General features: G+C 44.2%; 1 protein-coding gene across 1 annotated transcript in view; it reads left to right on the top strand.

The window, feature by feature from the left end:
* The first annotated feature begins 4,147 nt into the window (after positions 1–4,147).
* Positions 4,148–20,326, top strand: part of B3gat2 (beta-1,3-glucuronyltransferase 2) — a 79,652-nt gene continuing 63,473 nt past the window's right edge. Inside the window, exon 1 of the mRNA XM_004653058.2 lies at positions 4,148–5,349. Within this exon, the coding sequence (XP_004653115.1) occupies positions 4,768–5,349 (582 nt within the window). The 5' untranslated portion in view covers positions 4,148–4,767. The remainder of the gene's footprint in view (positions 5,350–20,326) is intronic.

Below are 20,326 nucleotides of genomic sequence, written 5' to 3' on the forward strand. Positions count from 1 at the left end.
TTGATTATCACAGAACTCGTGTCTTAGGTTATTACATTTGAATTAGCTGATTCTCTTCATGAACTGATCTGCACATCATATTATCATACACATATTTACAAATATTTAATTGTGCACAGTTTTTTTAATCTCTTTTGTGCTTGACTAAAAATACAAAGGATGCCCCAGTGCTCACTTGAAGGTTGATTTATCCACACTAGAAAAAACTTCAGGCTCAAATGTCAAGTGGGATCAGTTCAACACAGTCCACTAGTCATGCTGGAACCTTTCTGCTGCAGAAGGAAGTTACAGTTGCATATTCCTCATCACAGCAAAGGTAAATGCTTACTGATTATGCATGAGTTTTTTTAAGTCCCTAGTTGGGATTATTTTTTTACCTTTGTGTATTTGAGAACAAGCAAATGCTGAAATGCAGAGGCTAATTCTAGCAATCCAAGGCTTCATTAGTATAGATGAAGTAATGCTCACTCTGTTACACAAATAATTAGAGAGATTAAATGAAAATAAACATTGAGAGGATGTGCAGAAGCTCTGAAGTTAGATAATTATTTTAATTACTCTAGTGACTTCCACCAACCTTCATTATCAGCCACAAATCAAATTTAAATTGTTTTATGTAAGAATATCATAGCTATATGGAAAAGTACTCTAACTACCTAGTGATTATACTTCATAAAAATGACATTTTCGGGGCTGGGGAGATGGGTCAGCAGTTAAGTGCACTTCCTGCACAAACATGAGGACCCGAGCGGGCCTGAGACTACTAAGTTCAATTCTCCAGCACCCAAGTTAAACATGCAAGTCTTCAACCCTAATGCTGTCAGGAGCATATTGGAGTATCACTAGGGATCATGAAAAATTGCATGCGCCAGAATCAGTAAGAGACTCCATTTCAAGGAAGCTAGATGAACAATGGAGGGAAACACCTAAAGTTCTCCTTTGGCCTCCACAGGCACATGCACAAGGTGCTGCATCAGCATATACACGAGCATACACCACACACACGTCACAAATTACACACATGCAAAAAGACAAAAAGATATTTCCTCAAGCTCTCATTAAAGTTGTTTCCATTCCAGCATCTGATAAACTGTTGTCATGTTTTAAAGCCTGGTAGATTTTTACATTTAAATGTGTTTCTTTGGTTCTTCAGATGGACATTCTTAATAACTTGTATAACTTTGAATCTTTAGATTTGATCGCAAAGGATTTGGCGGTCACATTTTGAGTCATTAACCATAAAACAGCATGGCATATTCAGCCATTTGAAGTAAATGTCATTTGAAATCATGTCAGCTTTACTGTATGTGTTATAGTTGGGATAAATTGGTTTCTTCTTTCCTTTTCTCTCTATACCATCTTAGAAGACCTTGCTATTCATACTAACTTGAATCACCTTCTCTACAGGCAAAGGTACTGTTTAAAGGGCATTATCAGACTTGTCTAAAATACATTTTGTTTTATATTCATGTGATAGTTCATAGAGCTCCCCTTGGCTAATAGTCTCCAAGTCATGCCAATTCTTCTAAAATATACTTTAACTTGAATTGGGAGATGGCTCAGTGGTTAAGAGTGTTTGCTGTGCAAACATGAGAACCCACGTTTGATCTCCAGCACCTACATAAAAATCCATGCCTGTAACTCCAGTTTTGAGGGGGGATGGAAACAGGAGGAGTCTCTGGGCCTCAATGATCAGCCAGTCTAACTAAACCATGGGAAGGGAGCTGTTAAGTGAAAGATGACATTTAAAGGAAACAGGATAAACGAGGGATAGAAGATGACAATCAAATGTCCTTTTCTGACCTCTATGCAGGCATGTATCTGAGCATGGAGGCACACGTGTGCGTGAACACACACACACACACACACACACACACACACACACAGGGAAAACAAGAGCATACTTCAATTCATCCCATTTAATCCTTTCAGGATTCCCATGGAGGATGTATTAATACCCCCATTTTCCAGATAGGGAAGCTAGCCTAGTGAGAGGGCATAGAGGAACACCATGAAAAAAGGAAACAAAAAGAACCAAGTATAATGACATGTATAAGAAGGTAAGATGAAACCCATCACTTTTTATGCTAACATTAAAAATTAATAAAAAATAAGACAAACTAATACAAACTAAACAGAATCTGAGCCATTCACATGACCCCTGACTTTCTCAAATTGCACAAACAGAAAGTAGCCTAGCTGGGAATCCAACCCAGTTCTTCCTGAGTGTAAGAACCATGTTGCCCCTTTCTACCACCACCGCCACCAACAGATGAGGTTGGTGCAAATGCTAACAACAATTGAGAAAAGATAGAGTAAATTCAATTCTAAATTTGATTTGTTCTTAAAGTGTCCTGTCTCTGATGCTCCCTGATTCCACTGGGTTTTACTCCTGCAAATTCGAGGCATTTCTCTTCAACCAAAGGAAAGATTTCCCACAGAATAATGAGGAGTCTTCAGAAACTTTGGGTGGGGTAGGGAATGAGCAAGTTTGTGTCTTGCCTTTTAATATCTAAGGAAAGCCCTATGACCCTCTACCCCCCCCCCATTCACACTATCTAGGCCAGTAATTCCAGAGGTTGTGTCCCTAGGCACATTAGGCTATTGTGGAATATGGGTGGAGGTCTAATGGAGTCTATTTCAGAATTCAGGATGCACTTATCTACAGAGCTTTAAGTATGAGTTCTGGGTGACACAGGAAAGATGGGACCAACAGGCTTGCCTTTATGTGGGTTGGAGGGAAAGGGGAGTGTTTGAGATCTTCTCTTCTCTTCTCTCCTCTCCTCTCCTCTTCTTTCTCTTTCTCTTTCTTCCTTCCTCTCCCTCTCCCCCTCCCTCCCTCTCATTTCAAAATCTAAGCAAGAAGTTAGGGAAAGTCACAAATGGGTGGTCCAGGGGCCAGAAGAGAGTTGGAAGAAGAGGAGCGGTGGGGAGTTTGGAGACCATATAGAGCTGTTCTTTGCTCCCTGGGGAACACAGCCAGAAGGATTTATTTATGAACAAGACTGAGAAAAGGGCAGATAACTGAGGGAGATAGGCTCAGAAATTATTTATCTGGGGCAGGTCTGGAAGAGCTTCCACAAGCATCTCCTGGGGGTTTGCTTAGAAGCATGACCCCTTTCTTCTTACAAACAGCGTGGGATTCAGCTAAGAGGTCCGCTAGATAGAAAAGTCCAAACTAAGGGCCAACTGTTTACGTGGTAGCTGCGAGATGCTGCCACGGTTCTCTATGTCCTCTGGTGGTTGATTTGATAACATCATGCTTTTATCTAGGAAAGCCAGCTCCGCCCTGCCAGGGTCCATGGGCAGGCCGTACCACGAGGAAAAGCCATGGGCTAGACTCAGGAGACCCACCTCTGTGTACACTTGGCCACTTGCCACTGACCTCTACGAAACTCTTTTAAGTCCCAAGCCTTCGCTTCTTCATCCAGAAAACGAAGGCCTCCTTGAAAGGATCGTTGGGAGGGTCTCATGGAATAATTCTGGTGACAGCAAACTGCAAAGGGCTGTGGCTTCAAGATGCTGATGAAAAGTAAGTTAACTCAGCTGGAGTTTTGAGAAATTTCTCCCCTAAAAACAAAAAAAAAGAAGAAATCTAACGGTGCCGGGCAGCCTTTCGAATTGATTCATTCTTAACAGGCTGCCTCACATACCAAACACCTATGCGCGGCACACAGCACCCCCCCCGCCCCGAATCTCCGTGGGCTTCTATTGATTTCTGCCTTTTAAGTGAAAACGTCTTTTTTGTTGTGGAGGTTCTTGTCCACCAAATCCGCAGCCCAGGGCAGGGACCCCCTGTGCTCTGTCCCGCCTCTCTCCTCTTCTCACTCCCCACCCTAGATCTCCGGCGTGTTTTCCGCACGTGAATGGGTTTTCCTGGCCCCTCTCCAAAGACCTTGCAGCATTTCAGGGGGCTGAGCGCGCGCAGAGATCAGAGAGCCAGGCATCCCTCCTCCCGGAGGTCGCGCCGCCCCGCGGGGACCCTCCTCCCGCTGCCGCACGCCCCGCAGCCGCCGCCTCCGGAGCTCGCTGGCCGGGCAGCCGGCGCGCAGACCCCCACGGAGAGCCGGGCCCCCACCCGCCCGCTCGCCCGCCTCCCCTCGCAGACTCTGTCCGCCAGTAGCAGCGCTGCTGTCTTCCCACAGGAGGACTGGGAGGACGCTGGAGTCTGCAGCGCCCCCGCCCCTTCGCTGTTTCTTTCTTTCCTGGCTTTGGGATCTTACTGCCGGGAGCCAGGGAGAATTTAAAAAAAAAAAAAAAAAAAAGCGAGGGACCGGAGCGCAGGTTTCTGCGGCGGCGCGCGAACCGAGCTGGTGGCACAGCATCCTCCTCCGTGTCCAACCCCGAGTCTTCGCCGCCTTTGCCACCGCCTTCCGAGAGGTCCCGGAGCATCACCGAGGCCCGCAGCGAGAGGGTTCCAAGGCTCCCCTTCTCCAGAAAGGGCGCCGAGGGGAGCTCCGCCGTGCCCGCACTTGGCACAACTCTGGGGCCAGCGGTGCACAGCTGGACCGTGTACCCGCTTCCCGCCAGAGTGAGAGACACCCTCCCCGTGCACCTCGTGTAGTCCTAGTTCCCCCTCGCACCCACGAGGATACCCCAACGCCCCGGTGGTGACCCTGCGGACCCAGCGCCCCCGCAGCGCCCCCGGCCCGATGGAGAGCGCACCGGCCGCAGCAGCACCTTGAGTGCCATCGCCACACCGCCGTCCAAACCGCGCACGGGAGGGTCCCGGCCCGAGAGACTCCGTGGGGCCGGTAAGAGCGCGCCATGAAGTCCGTGCTGTTCAGCCGCTTCTTCATCCTTCTGCCCTGGATCCTCATCGTCATCATCATGCTCGACGTGGACACGCGCAGGCCGGCTCCCCCGCTCACTCCGCGCCCTTACTTCTCTCCCTACGCCGTGGGCGCCCGCGTCCAGCTCCGCCGGGGTAACCCCAGGCGCGACCCCGAGAAACGCAACGCATCTCGGACCCAGCCGCATCCCGAGCCTCCGCTGCCCACCATCTATGCCATCACGCCCACCTACAGCCGCCCGGTGCAGAAAGCCGAGCTGACCCGCCTGGCCAACACGTTCCGCCAGGTGGCGCAGCTGCACTGGATCCTGGTGGAGGACGCGGCGGCGCGCAGCGAGCTGGTGAGCCGCTTCCTGGCGCGGGCCGGGCTGCCCAGCACGCACCTGCACGTGCCCACGCCGCGGCGCTACAAGCGGCCCGGGCTGCCGCGCGCCACCGAGCAGCGCAACGCCGGCCTCGCCTGGCTGCGCCAGAGGCACCAGCACCAGCTCGCACAGCCCGGCGTGCTCTTCTTCGCCGACGACGACAACACCTACAGTCTGGAGCTCTTCCAGGAGGTTAGCTCCACTGAGGGGGTGTGGGGGTGATGTCAGGGCAGAGAGGAACCCCCGGGTCGGCTGGGCTGGACCGAATTCTCTGCGGGTCACTTTGAGTTCTTGGCCCTCCTCTGTGCGCGAATCTGAGACAGCTTTCTCAGCATCACTGGCTGTTAGGGAGTGGAAAAGTGGCTTCGAGGACCGGTCTGGCCCAGGGGCGTCAGAGGATGGCACGGGGAGGTCTGGCCCAAGGTGGGAACACATGATTTGCAGGCTCTGGCCAGCTTAAGAATAAAACATAGACAAGGGGGCAGGCTTGACATACCAGGGAGCTTTCCAGCGCCTACAGGTGATTGCATGGAGAAGCTGTTCGGAAGAAAGTGGGATGGTAACCAAAACACAACGTACAGACACTTTGTGGCACAGTCAGGCCCTTGATGCAGAAATGGCTGGTAGTGAAAAACACTCACTTCCTTGCACTCCCTCACCTTTTTTTTTTTTATTCCAAGAAAATCCTCTCTCGCAAATAAGTTGGGATCATAGTTAGGCCTTATTTTTTCAGTTCGAGGCATCATCAGGCCTGCCTGACCCTTTTTCTAGACCTTTCTCTGAGGCCTCACTCTGGTTTGGAGAGTTTACCAGTGCCACACTTGCATAGGGCGGTTTACTACTACCTGGTGCCTTCTGGCAAATGCTCCCTGGGAAGCCAGCACGCACAGCCAGCGGACACAGGGTTAGATCAGGCGGTGTTTCTTGAAGCTGATACTCTGTGGTGCGTTGTGGGCACTTTGCCAAGGAGACTAAGTTTTATGGTTTTTATCAGTTTTCTTCTTCACAGCACAGAGCTGAACAAAATCTTGATTTCTTTGTCCTGTGGTTCAGTTTGCTTCCTCCACCTCATATTCCATGACATTCTGCCTCCTAGAGACACCCCCCTCCCCCCCACACACACCCGCCCCAATCTCCTGCTTTCCTCATGTAAAGAAGGACATTTGGAAAATGCTGTGACCAGGACACAGAACAGGGAAAATCTGTCTGTTCATCAAGCCCCCTAGTTGTCCCGACACTCACACTCTCCCCCTAATTGTGTTTACTTTCTTACTCTGTTCCTTTCCTGTTGAATTTTCTGTGATTTCCAAAAATCTATTTTTTTTCTTTTAAAATATTTTATTTATCTATTTATTTGAGAAAGAGAGAGAAAGTAAGTGAGAGAATGGGCACACCAGGGCCTCTAGCCACTGCATACAAACTCCAGACACATGTGCCATCTTGTGCATCTGGTTTATGAGGGTCCTGGGGAGGACAACCCGGGTTCTTATGCTTTGCAGGCAAGTGCCTTAACTGCTGAACCATCTCTCCAGCCTCCCAAAGTCTATATTTTAGTTAATTACCACCGTCACTTCTATTTATCCTCCCCCTTTGTGAATAAGAGAAAAAGTAATTGTTCTCAATTCTCCATAGGGATTGCTTTCCATGTTTCTCTAGAGGAAATTAAAAATAGAAAGAAAACAACTTGGTGGTGTATAGCATAATATTTATCATAACCACAATTAGAGCTACCAACTGATTTTCAAAATCAGGCTTTTATTTTAAAATTGAGCCATTTCAGTGCTCTTTCCCTTAAAAGAAGTAGCTAGTATTCTGAAGCAAAGACCTTTGGCTTGCAATGCTCATTTGTTTCAAAACCAAAAGTCTTTCTTCTTTCTTAGACAACCTGAAAATTGCCTTACCTATGAAAATGTGTGGTCTTGTTTAAAAAAAATAATGCACATCACTGTTAATTAACATCTGCAGAGGCTAGATAGACAAGGGGAAAAGATTACCATCTACCCCAGTTACTATTATCCTGCTGGCATAGATGTTAGATTGGAGGGGTGGGGGGAGTTGGCACATCCTGGCCTTGAAACAATCAGGATACAGTCTTCCTTTCATGCTTCCCAGCTGAAAGGAGAGCTTGTCGTGGAGCCAGAGGGGGAAAAAATAAGTGCTTTTTTTCATTAGTATTGGGGGAGTAGGGTAAAAGAAAAAGGAAAATAAAAATAAGAAAAATAATAGTATTGACAAAGTGGAAATTTATAAAGAAAAATCATGCAAGACTTTTTATGACTAACATTTTGTACAATTGGAAATAATTATCTTAAGAATGCATGTGACTTCTACAGGAAAGCACCAGATATACAAAATACACCACAGATTTGTTGTTTATAAGCATAATATGCAAGACACACTTGGGATTTCAGTTCTGCACCTCCTGGATGCTACTCTCAGTGATCTTATGTCTAGTATCTTTCTCCACCACTGCCTGATTCCCTTGTCCAGCTGGGAATGTTTTACGCAGTTAGGTTCTGCTCATCAGAAATGTGTGCTGTCCATTCAGGTTCCTTGTTGCAACCCTTTTCTTGGCACCACAGACATCATTTAACTTGATTATTGGAGGGTATGTGTTTTTAATCTTGGGCATTTTCCAGATTTTGAAGTTTCTTTTCCTTTAAACCCTTAGTTTCAATAGCATGATTTGCCATTCTTCTGGTCTGAAATTAATGATTCTATGTGGACTACCATCTAGACACTGTTTCCTTGGAGGAAAAAAAAAAAAAGGACCCCATAAAACATTTAAAAACTGCATCTGTTAAGCAAAGGAGAAAGTGGTGATCAGGGAGGATAAGAGCCGAGGCATATATCTCAGCCCTTTATGTTGCATGTGCACGTGCACACCCACACACACACCAAAAAAGATTTTAATTTTTAAGTAATTCATGGTATGTTTGTAAGGAAAGAATGTCCCAAGTCAGGCTTCATCTTTTATTCATAGTGCTTCTAATTTCTGTGGTTGATGTTAAAATAGATATGATAAAAGGAAGAAAATGAACCAGGTACAAATTAGCTCACTAAGTATTGGCTGCAAAAGAAAAAAAAAAAGGATGCAAGGTCTCCAAATTAAATTAAAGACGCAACAGGCAATCTGCGCTCAATTATTCCTCCCTGGAAACTGGAATAGGGTTTTTTTCTCTCCCATACAGCTAACTAATTTTCAGCTTCTCTTTTCAACTGAACTGTGCTGCCAGAAAAGAAATATTTGCACTGCACAGTCCTCTGTTAACAGCCAAATCCATTTGCAAATGAAGCTGAGTGTGATTCATAGGCCTAGGAGCCGTCCACTAGAGAAAAAGGTGGTAGGATTGTTTTTAGGTTTCAAATATCTCAAAGACTCCAGTGCTTCTAGTGGGCATTGGTGGGTTTTGCACAATGGATCACTGGTAATCCTGCCTGCCTGTCCATCTTATTGATCGAGTCCTCTGGAAAAGCTTATTTGCAAAGGATTTAAGCTGCTTTAATAAAAGTCACAACCACAGATAAATGTGGCTTTCTATCTGGTCATATTTTCAATAGCATTATCGATCAGGTTTCTGTTCTTCACCAGACAGAGAACCTTCAAAGCTTCCCCTAGCTTAAAGTGGAGGCTTTACAGCTGAATTGGATTCACCTTTGGAAATCAATTGAATTGAAAGGTTAAAAAAAATTAGCACTTTCCAGGCAAGAAACAAAAAATTCTCATGTCTGTATATGTGTGTATGTGTTGTGTATGTGTGTATATAATATGTATATATTCTTATGTGTGTGTGTGTGTATACATACACACACACACACACACACACACACACACACACACACACCTTAATGAGTTAAGAATGGAAGAGAGGCCAGCTCAGACAGTTAAGCAGCAAGTAAAAGGAATCAGGTAATGAGACTGTCTCAAAGGTATTAGTAGGAAGCAGAGAACTCGGGGTGAAGGGGCCCTTCATTTGAACTTCATGTTGGGCGCTGGGAGCTGTGCTCAGGAGGCTGATGACGCAGCTGCGGATGGATCAGGTCTTGTTCCTTCTCTCAGGCGTTTGCCTGCTTCCCCACTACATGCTGCTCACTGGAGCTCTGACCCAAAGGATAATCCTTGGCACTGCTCTCCCCATACTCCTGTGGGTCTCCTTCCATGTGAGGATTTACCTTTCTTTAACCCTGACATTACTTTACATATTGCTATCTCCAGGTAGTTCTCCTTAAAGAAACTTAGAAGTTTCTCTCTTATGGGTAGCCTAAAAAGAGTACCCAAAATATGTCCTGCTATCTTGTTTCTTCCTCTCTGAGAGAATGTCATAGGTCTGATGAAATATGACCTTTTTTCCCCTGGTGTATGGAAAACTACAGCCAATTTTCTTAATGTTAGATGTATAGATTTTCTTTACTCTCTCTGGATGAACATTACTTGAACTATGGTTCATTTTTGATAGTTTTCCTCAGTGAGCAGCAATTTTCATTTTGATTTTGATACTTTAACAGGCCAGAAATAACAATTTAGGTTTAAAAACCTTCATAAGACCCTCATAATATGATAAAAAGATGATGACATCAAAATAGAAGAGAGACTAATAGAGAGAGGGAGTGGATATGATGGAGAGTGGAGTTGTGATGGGCAAAGTAGGGGAGGGAAAGGAATTATCATGGTTTATTGTCTGTAAGTATAGAAGTTGTCAAAAAATTATATGTAAAAAAGGATTGCCAATCTGCCTCTTCCTATTGTCTTTTTACATCACTCTTCTTCCCTCAACCTACTTTTTCACTGATTACTCTCTCATGACTAGGCATGAAGGCATGGCCACCGTATCGTTTGGTGTGACGTGATGAATGTGTGTCTTCCAAATATTTCAGATACTGTTTGGTGTTTCTTGAAAACTGGTGGGTGGCTCCATTTTCTTCTGTCTATTCCACATGCCTCTCTAAATTACAAGCTGGTAAACCCTGTCTTGTGTGAACCATAATAGAATAGTAATTGCTTTTAAGGCATGCTGTAAAAACAGAACAGAAGAACTGAAGTAGACCATCTTATTTAACTATCCCAGGTAGTTTTCAGTGAGAGAAAGAGTGAGAGAGACTGTATGTCAGAATAGCGTTGAGATATACCTACTCAGACCTTTTGGACTATGGAATATTTGCTTGGCTTGTTAAAATAATACATTATTGTATGTTTCATTTGCAGTACTGTTGATGAACTTGAAATATTGCATGGTTCTGTTTCTCCCCAAAACACAAGTAAAAATATTATTGCCATCTATATATACTGGCTTGGAATACATTTCCAATTTGCAGAAGTAAGTCTATAAAAACTATAATTTCAGCATGGTGGCACACGCCACCTTTAATCCTAGCATTTGGGAGGCAGGTAGGAGGATCGCCCTGAGTTTGAGGCCACCCTGAGAATACAGAGTGAATTCCAGGTCAGCCTGGGCTAAAGTGAGACCCACCCTCGAAAAAACAGAAAAAAAAAAAACCACCTAAAATTTATTTTTTTATTCATGCCTGGTAAGTTTTGTATACAATTTTGAACAAATGTCAAAACTACCCTTTGCAGGGCTGGAGAGATGGTGTGGTGGCTAAGGCACTTGCCTGCAAAGCTTAAGTACTTGGGTTCAATTCCCCAGTACCCACATAAGCCACATGAAGTAGGTGGCACATTATCCTGGAGTTTGTTTGCAGTGGCTGGAGGTCCTGGAGCTCCCATTCTCGCTGTCAAATTAATTAATTAATTAATTAAAAATTTAAAAATACCCTTTACCATAAATACAAGCAAAATACAATTGACATTTGCTGAGCACTTACTGTTGGTGAGGACCCACCCTTCCAGTTTTACCTAGATTCAGTCCACCATATCCACTGACATAGGTACCAGTATACCCTCCACATTTAGGTATGATTTCAGTCCTTTGAGTACCGGGAATTTAAGCAGGTACACCCTGTTTATACTATAGTGTTGACCATTGGTTGCTATAATTAGTCTCAGGGTTTTGTTTGTTTGTTTATGTTGGGTTCCATGTATCCCAGGTAGGCCTTAAACTCACTAGGGTAGTAAGGATGACCTTGAACTGATCACTCTGCCTCCCCCTCCTGAGTGCTGGAATCATAGGCTTGCACCATCATATGTAGTTGTATGCAGGGGCTAAGGATAAACTCAAAGCCTCATGCATGGTAGGCAAACAGAATACCCCCAACCCTAGTATTCCCACTTTTAACAGAAATACCTGGATGTAAGTTGAAAACATCATTGAGGTATGGCAAAGACAACAGTTTGCATCCAAGTGTTGTGGTCTCGTCCTTGCCCCGCTGACGACCCTGACACTCTCCCACGGGGTCAGGTGCAAACGTGCTGTTGTATTCAGTGAAGCCTTCGGTTAGCAGGAGTCTTCTGATGTTGCCATCCTCTGCCATACTGAACTCTAGTCGTGGTTCTTGGGTGACTACATCTTTTGTTCTTATTTTTTTTCTTTTGGCCCGTGTATGTATGGATTGAATACAGGGCCTCTTTCATATGAGGTTAGTGTTTTACACTTGAGATAGCTCCATTTTTCCTCTTTTATTTTTTTACTGCTGTATATATTGAATTGAAAATAAAAATTGTAGGGCTGGAGAGACAGCATTTAAGCGCTTGCCTGTGAAGCCTAAGGACCCTGGTTTGAGGCTCGATTCCCCAGGATCCACGTTAGCCAGATGCACAAGGGGCCGCATGCGTCTGGAGTTCGTTTTCAGTGACTGGAGGCCCTGGCGCGCCCATTCTCTCTCTCTATCTGCCTCTTTCTCTCTCTGTCTGTCGCTGTCAAATAAATAAATAAAGAAAGAAAGAAAGGAAAGAAAAATTATATACCTGTGTAAGAAATACAACACCAAGCTAACTGACACCTGTCACCTCACTTACTTTCATAGTGAGGATGTTTAGTATATACTCAGCAAGTTTTAAATCTATAATATGTTGCCATTAACTATACTTACCATGTTGTACAATAGGTCCCAAGAACAGTGTCCACTAACTGGGATTTTGTGTGCTTTAGCCAACAAATTCCTAACCTTCACTATCCTCATGTCATTTGGTTTCAGGAAAATTTTACCTTCTCACTCACTGTCTCAAACTTTACCATATGATTTTCAGATCGTTTTATCAAATGGAAATTGTCAGGTTCGTATATATATGGTAATCATAATTTTTAAGTTACTTATGAATATCACCAAGGGTATTCACATGGACTTACCTGGTATAGATCTGTCACTTGATATGGCCTCTTGATGTGACCAAAGCCTGACGTGTGTGAGACCACTGCTCATCCATCACAATCCAGTACATTTTGCAACTTTTTCAAGTGAAATTTGCTCTAAAATAATGAGAAATACAGTAAACATGTAAACAAGTGACATGGAGGTTTGCTGTCCTTGTGACATGTGATTGTGCCTGAATGGTTCTGGCTACACAATAGGTTTATTCACACAGCCTCACAACAAATTCAAGTAGGCTATACGCTGTCACAGTACAGTGGATATGGTCACTAGGCAATAGGAATTTCCAGCTCCTTTATCATTTCCTGGGACCATAACTATATATGCGGTTTGTGGTAGATCAGAATATCACAATGCTACCTGTGACTACTTCTAAAAAAAAAAATGTGTGTTTTTTCTTTAATGAAAGCTGAGTGTTAAATACTGAACATTCTCTCCTAAGTGAGATTTGTTATCTAACAGAATTGCATCTTCATAGTAATAACAGCAGTTCATGAGATCCTTTCTGTATATATGTAAACTCAAACAATATCTTATTCGGATGATATTTGAATATAAAAAACCAGTCTGCAGTCCGTCTTCTCTACAAAGTGACAAATATTGAGTATCTACTGTAGTGCTAGGTGTTGTACCCAGTGGTGTTTGTGTGTGTGTGTGTCCAGTGTGGTACATGTGTGTGTATATGTGTGTAGCTGTGTACGTGTGAATGCGCGTGTGGAGGCCAAAGGTCAATATCAGGAGTCTTCCATTTCCACTGTCCACCTTATTTCTTGACATAGGACCTCTCACTGAAGCCAGAGCTCACCCGTTTGGCTAGACAAGGTAACCAGCAAGTAAGAGGATTCTCCTGTCTCCACCTCCCCAGAGCTGGAGTCACAGGCACACACCATAGACCTGGCTTTTACATGGGTATTGGGAATCTGAACTCAGGTCCTCGTGTGTGTCGCAAGTAGTTTGTACTCTGAGCCATCATCCCAGTCCCCGCTCCCTTTTTCTCATTTTACATCTGGTTTCAGAATACTCATTAAGAAAATCTTTGAGGGCTGGAGAGATGGCTTAGCGGTTAAGCGCTTGCCTGTGAAGCCTAAGGACCCCGGTTTGAGGCTCGGTTCCCCAGGTCCCACGTTAGCCAGATGCACAAGGGGGCGCACGCGCCTGGAGTTCATTTGCAGAGGCTTGAAAGCCCTGGCGTGCCCATTCTGTCTCTCTCCTGCTATCTGTCTTTCTCTCTGTGTCTATCGCTCTCAAATAAATAAATAAATTAAAAAAAAAAAATCTTTGAGCCGGGCATGGTGGCGCACACCTTTAATCCCAGCACTCAGGAGGCAGAGGTAGGAAGATCGCCGTGAGTTCGAGGCCACCCTGAGACTACAGGGTTAATTCCAGGTCAGCCTGGACCAGAGTGAGACCCTACCTTGAAAAACCAAAAAAAGAAAAGAAAACCTTTGGCCCCTAGCTTTTTCAACAGAGCTGGAATAAGTTAGGGCGCAAACTGATAGAAAAACTATAGGTAAGTTGTTTTTTTTTGCTTGTTTGCATATGGGCTCTTGATATGTAGCTCAGGCTGGCTTTGTACTTTAAGTCCTCCCGCTTGGCCTCCCAAGTCCTAGAATGACATGCATAAGCCACCAGCATATGGCTAAGTATTTGGATTGTATGAAGGAAGTAATAATTAATGCCTTTATAGTTTCTTCATAGAACCTAGTAGCATGGTGTATATTTCAAATACAGGGGTGGGGGAGCTGTCTTTTATTCGTGACTGTATCTCTAGTGTTCAGATCAGTGCCAGCATGTAGCAAATGCTCATTCAATATTTATTGAATGAGTTATAAGGCACTTAGAAGCTGAAGGAATTTACCACAAAAGAAATTTGACACCAGAAAGTGATCTTGCACACAGAATGTCATTCAGAGGGTAGTTTTGAAGTCTGTGTTGTTTAAGATGCTATTCAATCCTTTGGATAGTAACTTAAAGCTAAATGTGGCCCCCTTGTCTCCTAAGAGCTCTCATGCTAAAAGGAGAGAGGGTCCGCGCGTCCTTACTTGTGTGGTGAGGCGTCTTTACTACTCGTGACGGGAAGAGGGGTGTCAGTGGAGCTCGGAGCCTGTTGAGCGTCTTGAAACAGGGAGGGCTAAGAGGGGTGGGAGCTCAGATGGGTGCTTGCAAGAAAACAATCCCTAGTTCAGGTCCAAGTTCACCACTTAGCGATTGCGTTACATTGTTGAGGGCTGCTAGCCTCGTATGACTGCGGTGAATACTGATCTATAGGCAAGTTACAGACATGTGTCCTTCCCCGTTCTCTTCCCTGTGGGTCGCTGCTCCATTTGAGGGGTGTGCTGTTTACAATGATCAGATGCCTCTGAACCCCCACTCCTGGTGTCTGGGCTGTGCTTTCCGGGTGCCTGTGAAAGGAGGAGATGTAGTACTTGACATTCCCAAATTAGTCTGCATCCAGGTGGAACTGCATTAGCCCGTCTCTTAAATATACCCCTGAGTGTCACCAGGGTGATTAGAGGGACAGGAGTTAAACAGGGCCTGTATACAAAGGACCCTGGGAGAAAATGAGGAAACAGGTTGAGAGGTGAGGAGTTCTCTCCACTGGGTTAAGAGGGCTGAGGCTGACGGAGCCAGAGCGCTACTGTGCCTGTAAGTAGATGTTCAGCTTCATGCGGGTCTCAGGTGAGGTTTTCAGTCTCTGTGTAGCCCCAGCACGGAGCATGGACCCACCACATACTTACTGAATGACAGACCTTATGTTTCTGGGTATAGATGAGTGAATCAAAGAGATCAAATCCTAGGAAGGAAAGGGCAGCTTCACAGGGGCAGGAGATGAGTAGGTTTTTTAACCACTTGTTTAGAAGTAGTTGTTTTGTGTTTAAGGCCATTTCCTGAAGTGGGGCAGTTAGAAATGTGTTCGATTCCTATTCTCCAGCTTTACTTTGAGTGAGTCCCCACCCCCAACCTACCCTGGGATGCTGAGCCCCTGACCGCCTCTGCCCACCAGAGCGTAGGCGGTGCTTGCTTCTCGTTTTCCACACATTGGTTAACAGAAGCCTTTGTAACTTCCCACCAGAATGAGAAGGTAGCAGGGACCTTGCCACAGGGTCTCCTGGGGCTTCCTGGGCTGTGAGTAAAGCGGCTTTGCTCCCAGTGGCCTTTTGCTGACCTTGTGCTACCTGGGTCAGTGTGGTATAAACTATGTCCATGTGCAGAGACTGGATGTGGTGGTCCTCAATGTTTTCTACTTACGTAAGTCCTAACAGAATTTTGCAAAATGATAAGGTCTCTGGGGTATTTTCAAGTTGTTATCTAAATTTTGAAAATCTTTTAAAATAGTTGCAGAGCATGTGATTTTCACTGTAGCTTATTGACATTTGCAATGAAACTTGCATGATTCCAGTAGAATCTCTGCATACTATGATGGTGTGATACCCATGACCATTCACTTAGTAAACAAAGTTTCAATAGAACTTGTGATTACTACTTTTTGTGGTACTTGCTGACCCACTGAGCTGGTCCTTTCCCCAGATATGGAAGTTTTATGTTATCTTTTCTGTTTCTCTGCCTAGAATTTTTTTTATTCATTTGTTTATTTTGGTTTTTCAAGGTGGGCTGACCTGGAATTCACTACGTAGTCTCAGCGTGGCTTCAAACTCACAGCAATCCTCTTACCTGTGCCTCCTGAGTGCTGGGATTAAAGATGTGCACCACCACATCTGGCTTGTTCCTCCTTTTCTTTACAAATATATTTCATTTTTATTTGAGAGAGAGAGAAAATGAGGTTGCTAGGGTATTCTGCCACTGCAAAAGAACTCTAAATGCATGTGCCCCCTTGTGCATCTGGCTTACATAAGTCCTGAGGAATCAAACCTGAGTCCTCTGGCTTTGCAGACAGGCGCCTTAACCACTAAGCCATCTCTTCTGCCTTTGTTCCACCTTTTAAATCTGGGCTTAACAATAGAGGAGGAGTAAACACAGTAGTGGAGAGAAGAGGAATGCTACACTCTTGTTCCAAACAGCCAATTTTTGGCAAATTGATTTATCAATGTTCCAAAGATGCTTTATGCCTGAGTTTTAGAAGATATGTGACATCTCCACTTGAAATTTTATCTTAGCATCATTTGACATTCAAGATCATTAACTGAGGCCTTTGGTTACATAGAGCTGCAAAGAAAAAATGAATGTTGATAGAATTTCAAAGTTTTACAAGATCTCACGTAGTCCAGGCGGGGCTTGAATTCTGGACTCATTATGTACCCCAGGCTGGCCTTGAACCCTCTGTCTAGCGTAGCATGACCTTGAACTTCTAATCCTCCTGACTCTACCTCCTCAAGTACTAGAATTATAGGTGTGTGCCATTACTCACAACCTGAAGAATTTCAGATTTTGTAAAAGTCCTGTGCCTGTCAGTTTCTGTCGTAAAAATTCTTTAAGATTGCCTTATTACTACAATAGTGATGAACAATCAGAACAACATAAATGTTCATTGGATTGTACTGTTGAGCATAATAGCTACTTTTGTTTGAATTTATCTCAGTAGCATGAGCAGAACATGTTTTGGTTGTTGATATATTCTTTTAAAAAAAAATCTCCTTCTGGGGGGCTGGAGAGATGGCTTAGCAGTTAAGTGCTTGCCTGTGAAGCCTAAGGATCCTGGTTCAAGGCTTGATTCCCCAGAACCCATGTAAGCCAGATACACAAGGGGGCACATGCATCTGGAGTTTGTATGCAGTGGCTGGAGGCCATGGCACACCCATTCTCTCTCTCTCTCTCTCTCTCTCTCTCTCTCTGCCTTTCTCCCTCTGTCACTCATAAATAAATAAAAATTAAAAAATTAAATAAATAAAATTAATAAATGAATTTTAAAAACACTCCCTCCATTTTCTTTTAAATATTTTATATTTATTTATTTAGAGAGAGAATGTGTGCTTCAGGGCCTCTAGCCACTGCAATTGAACTTCAGACGCATGACCACTATGTGCATCTGGTGGGTTTTGGGGACTTGAACCTGGGTCCTTAGGCTTTTCAGGCAAATACCTTAACCACTAAGTCATCTCTCCACCCTGTTGTTGATATGTTCTTATTCCATTGAAAAGTGCTAGAAAGCAATGGAGTTTAGTACAATGTTCTATAAGTCAGCTTCTTTGCTTGAAGAAGTTGCATGAGAAAACATTCCTCAGTTTTTAAATCCCATGCTTTCAGTCACAAACCACATGGCGATCTCTCAGCAATGATATATTGACGGCATTTCGGCCTTCTCAAGTGTGTTGCATACACATAATTACAAACCTCTTGTCTCTGTAAAGGACTTATCACCCATTCATTAGAGAAATTGACTTTCTTAATAAAGACACCAATATTCCTAATTACCTTTGTCTAGTGCCCTCAAGGTCTTCCCACGTGAGACAGTGTATTGTCATCCAATTCCAGAGCGTGAGGACTAGGTCGTTCAGTGAAGTGGGAAGGGTGGTTGTGACAAGGGCTCTGGGAGGAGCAGGCCAGCCTGAGGAAAGAAGGCACATGAAGGCATGTGGCAATTTATTCCTTTTAAGCCACGTGTATCGTCCAGGAAGAATCTTCATTACCTTCAGAGAGTGTACCGCCAGCCTCTGAAAACCGATGAGTGGGTGGAAGGATGCGAAATGAAGTTTACCCTCTGTGAGACCCCCAGGCCTGGCTGAACCTCAGGGAACTAACTTACTATAAATGCTGACTGGTTGGTTTGTTTTGGTGTGATAGGCCCCACCCTAGGTAGTCAGTGTGCCTGCTGCTGTTTCTTTGTTTTTTTTTTTTTAAGCTTTATTATTGTGTGTGTGTGTGTGTGTGTGTGTGTATACATATGTACACCAAGATTTCTTGCCACTGAACAGAAACACCAGATGGTAGCACCATTTTTTTGGTGTCTGGGTAACATGGGTGGCTTGGGAATTGGACCTGAACCAGAAGGCTTTGCAGGTAAGTAAGTGTCTTTGACCACTAAGCCATCTTGCCAGGCCCTGCAGTTTCATTTTCTTGGTGTCTTTGACTGAGGCGGGCTAAGAGACCAGAAGAGCACTAGTCCCTGCAGCCCCAGGGCTCACAGAAATGTGTGGGTGGCTGAGCACTAAATGAGGTGAGGCTGGCTAAGCAGGGAAGCACCTCCACCCACTGGGACATCAACCTTCCAGAACTCAGTGGCCATGGGAACTAGGAAGAGGCCACAGAAGGTAAGATGTCACAAGGCCTCCTCACCACCCATCTGGACAAGTCTTCATGGCCCAAAGTGCTGCTTTGTGGGCTGATGGGAGTGAAGATTTCCATCGGGTCCATATGCAGACTTCTTGTTCATCGTCTAAATAGAGATGAAAATGCCAGTGTCATTTTTAAAGGTCAGGCAACAGTCTGGAGTTATTCTGGTAACTTTAGAAAGTTCCTCAGTTACATCTGTTGACACTGAAAAAGTGGTCAAGGAGTCTTTCCTGCCCCGGGAGCTGCCTGCCACCTTGCTGCCTGCAGAAGCTGGTCTCACAAGTCGTGGGACTAGGGTGTGAGGCTTCTGCCCTTATCTTTATCTTTCTTTAAGGAAAATTTCTTTTCCTCGTCATCAATATATTTAAGTGTTTTCCTGTTACCATTACTTTGTGTGGCTAGCACTTATTGACTGAGCCATATCTCCACCACCACCCCCCAAATTAACATCTTAACAATATTATACCTTCTAGTGATGTGGACTGCTGTCCCATTTATGTTGTCTTTTGGCCTTCTTGGTTAATGGCACTTGTAAATACCTTACTTTTCTTCTGTGCTCCCTGATGGACTTTAATAAGTTAGTTTTGATCTCTAACATCTGAAAAACACAATCAGATTTACTAATAGAGCTAAAAAATAAAAATTAAAAAAAAAACCCTTCAGGCCTGTGTGGAGTACACACAATACAAACAGATTAAAACATGACGGAACATAGAAAAATGGAAAAAAATTATAATGCTATTTTACACATTTAAAAACTACATATAAAGTGTTACACATTCCACAAGATCATACAGAATAATTTGGGGTTTCTTAGATGTGTTCTATAAAACATCTGGTAAGTTTCCAATAATTTTTTTTTCATTTTTTTAAAAATTTTTATTTATTTATTTGAGAGTGACAGACACAGAGAGAAGGACAGATAGAGGGAGAGAGAGAGAATGGGTGCGCCAGGGCTTCCAGCCTCTGCAACCGAACTCTAGACGCGTGCACCCCCTTGTGCATCTGGCTAACGTGGGACCTGGGGAACCGAGCCTCGAACCGGGGTCCTTAGGGTTCACAGGCAAGCGTTTAACCACTAAGCCATCTCTCCAGCCCTCCAATAATTTTTTTTTAATTTGTTTGCACTTGTGTCCTGGAGTGGGATACATGCAAGGGCTTCTTGGTGCAAATGAACACCCAGACACTTGAATTATTTTTTGTGCCTGGCTTACATGGGTGGCTTGGGAATTAAACCCTGGCCAGCCTGCTTTACCATCAAGTGCCTTTAATTACTGATCCATCTCTCCCGCCCCTAAGCATGGTTTTAAATGACTTGATTCCCACTGATGTTCCTCATTAGGAATGTCCCTAAATGTGCATCGACAATTAAACTTCGAAACGGTGAAGCAGCAGGAAGCTCACTTTACATTCCAGGGCTGGGTCTATAAAATTTATTTGGCTCAGTTTTTGCTTTTCCTATAAAGGTGGGTATATTTTGTTTATTTAATGTCTGAGAGTCACTATCTAAAGTAGGGTTAGAGAATACGGTATGCTGAGAAACACACAGTGATGGAGGTGACAGTGCCATCAGCAGACATGGGGTGCTTCTATGTGTAGGGAAGCCACAGTGATCCCCATGGTTTTCCTCCTCCCATCTCCAAAACCACCAGTGAGGCAGAACTCTGAGGCTAAA

The sequence above is a fragment of the Jaculus jaculus genome, chromosome 8 (assembly GCF_020740685.1).
Source record: "Jaculus jaculus isolate mJacJac1 chromosome 8, mJacJac1.mat.Y.cur, whole genome shotgun sequence".
NCBI classification, from domain to species: Eukaryota; Metazoa; Chordata; class Mammalia; order Rodentia; family Dipodidae; genus Jaculus; species Jaculus jaculus.